Source organism: Plutella xylostella, chromosome 29 (assembly GCF_932276165.1).
Source record: "Plutella xylostella chromosome 29, ilPluXylo3.1, whole genome shotgun sequence".
Taxonomy (NCBI): Eukaryota; Metazoa; Arthropoda; class Insecta; order Lepidoptera; family Plutellidae; genus Plutella; species Plutella xylostella.
This window is the reverse complement of record NC_064009.1, coordinates 10,751,157-10,756,768: the sequence shown is the minus strand read 5'-3', so window position 1 is coordinate 10,756,768 and position 5,612 is coordinate 10,751,157. Positions and strand designations below refer to the sequence as shown.

Sequence of the window (5,612 nt, the reverse complement as noted above, 5' to 3'; positions counted from 1 at the left end):
TACCAAATTTTACTTCCTTTACCAAGACCCACCTGGGCGTCTCAAAGCTCTCATCAGCAGACCTCTTGCTACTAGCCTGCGACATTGTACTAGAGTCGTGTATAGACGGCGACGGGGCGAGGACTGTTTAACCAGGAGTGATTTTGAGCAACTTCCGCTCCTATTACAGACAAATAAGACCCACCTGGGTGTCTCAAAGCTCTCGTCAGCAGACCTCTTGCTACTAGCTTGCGACAGAGTGCTAGAGTCGTGTATGGAGAGCGACGGGGCGAGGACCGCTCAACCGCGAGTTATTTTGAGCAACTTTTGCTTCTAAAACCATGTAACAATACCCACCTGGGCGTCTCAAAGCTCTCATCAGCAGACCTCTTGCTACTAGCCTGCGACATTGTGCTAGAGTCGTGTATAGACGGGCGACGGGGCCGATAGCGTGGCGCGGCTTATAATTGTCAAATTTCGCGTCTATTACCTATTATTAACAAATGACACCCACCTGGGCGTCTTAAAGCTCTCATCCGCAGACCTCTTGCTACTGGCTTGCGACAGTGTGCTACAGTCTTGTATGAAATACAAGGAAGGCGCTTTATTATGACAAATATGTGCTTTTATTACCATGTAACAAGACCCACCGTCTCAAAGCTCCCATCCGCAGACCTCTTGCTATATTTATTTATTTTGAGTAACTCTAGCTTATATTACGTGATATTACATGGGCGTCTCAAAGCTCTCATCAGGAGACCTCTTGCTACTGGCTTGCGACAGCGTACTAGATTCGTGTATGAAAGGCAATGGGGGCGAGAGCTTAGCGCTTATACTTGCGCAACTTTCTCTTGTATTATCATGTAACAAGACCCACCTGGGCGTCTCAAAGCTCTCATCAGCAGACCTCTTGCTACTCGCTTGCGACATAGAACTAGAGTCGTGTATGGACGGCGAGGGGGGTGAGGGCGGCGCGCGGCGGCGGGGCAGGCTCGTGCGTGTGCGAGTGACCTTGAGTCGCACGCGACGGCGGCTGCGCTTGCTAGGGAGAGAAGGGAGAATTTTGAGTAGGGTAGGTTGGGATTGTTAGGGTTTTGCACACACAAAGCTTAAATTCCAAGGTAAAAAGGGGAGAATTGTGAGTAGGGTAGGTTGGGGTGTTAGGTCAAAGCGTAAATGACAAAGCATACGTTGCGTGTGTAAGGTGACCGAAAGCTCTACAAATACAAACATCCCATATGTGTGCCAAAGAAAGCGTTTAGTTTTTGTCTCCAGGACTTCAATTCTCGACCGCGCTTTTCGAGTCTAGGATTCATTGAAATGTGGTCACTAGAGTTATTTCTAATGGGTTATGTATGACGCGCCAATCGCTGGTGACTTATTATGCTGGTGGTGAGAATTGCCCCTCAGGTCGGTACATGGAAGAAGCAGTTAACCACCACTAATGGCCAAAATAGCGGGGATAGGGGATGGTACAAAATCAAAAAGATATTCACAGACATAACTTTATCGTGTTGGATTATCGTTGCCAGGCATTGCAGGGAGATTATACTATGAGTGCACACTAGGGCATGCAATACCGGAACAATTTTCAATACCGGTATTGAGTTCCGGTATTACAACTCAATACCGGGATCCCGGTATTAATACCGGTATTAGACTTCCTTGTAATAAATGGCATATACTGTGTTTAAAGGTCGTATACATCAAAATAAAACAAGAAAATGCAATCATATTCTGTATTTTGTTGTAGATTTTTACGAGAAATCAGTTTTAGAGTTTAAATTTTAGAATAAACTATTTTTTTACATCCGGTGCCGGTTTACGCATGGTCAACAGTAGATTTCTAGCAGCCGAAAACTGCATTAAACGGTTGGGAACAAGTGCGCTTTCACAGTATATACACACACAAGGCTAACTAAATCTTAATCGCTTTATTTATAGCCTAAAAAAGTCCGATTCCGGTATTACTTCAATACCGGTATTAACTTTCAATACCGGTATTGAAAAAAGCGGGAATTTTGTACGGGATCCCGGTATTACGAATACCGGTATTACGGTATTGCATGCCCTAGTGCACACCCTAGCATTGCTGCACCCACTTTTCGCCAGAATGTTTTGTTAGTCCCAATGTAATAGGGGGCGGGCCTATTGCCATTTTACGGGCACATCCAAGACCCGAGAACAAATATCTGTGTTTAAAAAAATATCTGCCCCAGCCGAGAATCGAACCCGGGACCTTCGGCTCAGTAGTCAGGGTCACTAACCACTACGCCATTCGGTCGTCAATAAATAATACCTAACCAATAAATAAGCAAGCAAGCTTTAAAGTTAAAAAAAAACAATTTACTTACTTCCTCACTGGTCAAGTCCGAATCCGACAATACACTAAATAAAGTTATAAATAATATTATTATATTATATAAAAAAGACCACCACCATAATCCCGATACTTACGTTATAATTATAACTATTAATAATATAATAATGTATGTATATAAAATGGAGTCATATTTAACACTTAAATAAATAAATACACTTCATAAGTAGTAGGTAAACCATTTATTTATAAAAATATATATGATTCAACACAATATTTCATTGATATTTAAATTCAACATTAATCTTACAAACTAACTACATGATAACAAACACTATCTACGCTTATAACTACTTATTTACCTTATAAATACATACAAGTAATTAAATTAATACAAATAATGTTACAGATATTCGAACATTACATGGAAAATTATGATTTAAATTATTTATTGTTATCCTGATACCAAAAACATTACCCTCCTCCTCCGGCAGTCGGGTAATTAATAAAAACATTTACTTGATTTTTTTTCAGGTAAGTATAGTCATATAACACATATAACTACTGACCTCCCTTGCAGGGTAGGCTGATATGCGATGCTACTCAATGTATCGCAAGTGTAATGTTCAGTCCCAATGTAATATCAGCTCTCGACAGTTTTTTCTGACATAGATTTACCATTAGAATATAGAATAAGTCAATAGACACAAATTACCGCAAAGTTGTATTTGCAGCGTTTTGGTAGCTTCAAAATGAAGTTTCGTTTTTTAAGGGCCACTTGCAGAAACATATTAAATCTAGGTTTAGTGTCAAATCTCGATTTAAGAAACGTCAGTCCATATAAAATTTGACACTAAATCGAGATTTAACACTAAATCTAGATTTAATATGTTGGTGCAAGTGGCCCTATGTGTAGCTTCTTCATTCATGTCACTTTTCGACGAACTTAACTAGTCTTACTCTCATCAAAGAGTCCTCATACCCTTTTGTTTCCTTATATCCTTTGGAATACTGGCCAAGTAATCATAATTGATTAAATTTCTTTATATATTTTCATCTGTTCAAAGGTTCAATTACTCCACCAGAAATGTGGAATTTCTGGTGGAGTAATTTCAGATTTTCTTAATTCGATGTCAATTTTCAATTCGATGATGTTTGCCTGCTTTAGTATAGAAGTTGTAAACGTGCTATATGTGAATATAAAAATTGCGATATAAAGCCTCGTATTCACTAGGCGACAAATTGTCGCAGAACCTGTCTAGGCACATGTCGTCTACGTGTCGCCGCGACGTCGCGCTCTGTTCTGCGACGTCGCACGCGACTATACAGCGACATCTACGTGTCGCAGAACAGGTTCCGTGTTTTGGCTCGCGAGACAGAACTTCCTGCGACATCAGTCTAGCGCATAGAGTATATTTTTTTTACTAGGTCTAGCGACCGCTGTTGCAGAGTGTGGACGCGTGCGAGACTTCTGTATCACGACATGTTACCAAAATGTTCTGAGAACACGCACCGTAGATGTTCTGTAACAGTCTCAGAACTTGTGCCCTAGTGAATTCGAGGCTTAAATGTTACTTGGCGAGTATCCATCAGTCACAACAGTACAGACAACTGCAAAAGTTCTACAGATTCAACTATAGAAATCATAGATGCACCATAAGACATTTACAATATAGATAGACTAACCATAACAAGCTTATTTCTATACCAGAAGTTATTATATACGCGTTATAATGCATCAATGTGTTGTAAAGTTGGAACTGTATTATAAGCCGTACCAATAAAGAAACGACACTAAATTAGTAGCAATAATGAATTTTGCCACACCCACATATACAGTATTTCTGTGTATCTGTCGATTTAATATTTTTTTAGCTCGTCTACTGGCGACTCATTATGATGAAATTTTTTCATGGATTTTTTTTTCTTTATTGGAGCGACTTAAAACTACTTTTGCAGCTGGCTGTACGTACCGGGGGGTCACAATAGAAATGGAGAAATGAACGAGATTTGTTAGGCAATCGGATCGTTCAGTGCCGAGATAGAGTCGTGGTTCCTTCGGGGCGCTGCGCTAACCGCGACTCTATCATTGTATTAAGGTCACAACACACATAAACGTAAGGTAAACAGATCGTCACCGTATCGCCTTTCACCCGAGCTAGTCCCGAGGAGAGGCTATTACGTTACGATTTCCATTAGTGCCCATTGCAGTAGAGAGTTTCATACAAAGAACTTTAATTACTGAACGGCTCGAGTTAATACGGTCATGATCCCATTCAGAGTTGATATGTGTGCTGTAATCTTTAAGCTCTCGTTCGTTCTCCATATCTACAGTGACCCCACAGCACACATCATACTACACGCTCCTGGCTCTAGCTACACTATCTACTAGCGGCGCGGCGCGTCGTTACCCGTGCTCGGGGTCCGACTCCGCGTTGTCTTCAGCCTCGTCCTCGTCGTGGTGGCCTCCTGTTGGAGAGATTGATTAGTGATTAATTTGTTAGTGTTTGTAATGTGTTGTAGTTTAGGGGGGAGTTCAATAAGGTTAAAGGGATGGGAGGCTGTGCGTACTGTTTTAATCGTGTTTTAATACAATGAACAAATCGTAGTGTGATGTTTCTATATGAAACGTCACACTACGATTTTGTCATATAATTTTATATCCGTCTCTGTTTGTTTGGACCTTAATTGAAATTTTACATCGCGTCGAATGTAGCCCGACTCTTGCTTGCGTGACTCGATACAAAATTCCGTGTACACTCGCGAGAAATGAAAAAGTTCCATCTGCCATTGACGTTCCATATGCCACTGAAACTTTTTATGTCTTAAAATGGTACGCTGACGTCGTACCGGCGTCACACCTCGTATGCTTTCTTTCACCGGAACAAGTATGTCTGAATTAACATTTCAGGCGCGTAAACACGGTGTTGCAAAAATGGTAAACTAAGCCGAAACGGAGTGTTTTTTCTTCTCAACATTATAAAAGTAGAAGTCGTGTCTTATCTTAGCACACCACTTTCGCAACACACTGTACAGACAACACAATACGTACGTGTCCGCCGTGCGTAGTGCTTCTTGGGCGGCGGCGGCGGGCGCTCGTCCGGCGAGTCGGTCAGCAGCGAGGCGCGGTACGCCTGCAGCGGCGCCCACTCCGGGCCCAGTTCAGGTTCATATTGACCGCCTGAGTCAACCCGTATCAGCTTCATATACTTACTTACTTATAGTCCTGTTACTCCCCTGTGGAGCTTAGGGCTACAGACATTCTTCGCCACGCTTCCCTATCTTGAGCCGCTTCTTCATTTCCGCCTCCACG

At 41.7% G+C, this 5,612-nt stretch overlaps 1 protein-coding gene across 1 annotated transcript; it reads right to left on the bottom strand.

Annotated features, from left to right (window-relative positions):
• Window positions 1–705: 705 nt before the first annotated feature.
• LOC125491013 lies at window positions 706–5,520 on the bottom strand. Its single transcript, XM_048631778.1, has 3 exons — window positions 5,352–5,520; window positions 4,711–4,768; window positions 706–1,021 (listed from the first exon to the last, which is right to left on the bottom strand). Exons 1-3 carry the CDS (start codon window positions 5,503–5,505, stop codon window positions 706–708), a joined length of 528 nt encoding a protein of 175 aa, XP_048487735.1. The 5' UTR covers window positions 5,506–5,520.
• Window positions 5,521–5,612: the final 92 nt, after the last annotated feature.

Bases quoted from the DNA above. Each gene is read 5' to 3' on its own strand.
- LOC125491013 (XM_048631778.1), bottom strand. From the start codon at position 5,505: ATGAAGCTGATACGGGTTGACTCAGGCGGTCAATATGAACCTGAACTG. The intron at 4,769-5,351 runs GTACGTATTGTG...TCTCTCCAACAG, and splicing joins GCACTACGCACGGCGGACAC to GAGGCCACCACGACGAGGAC. The intron at 1,022-4,710 runs GTAACGACGCGC...TTCTCTCCCTAG, and splicing joins GAGTCGGACCCCGAGCACGG to CAAGCGCAGCCGCCGTCGCG.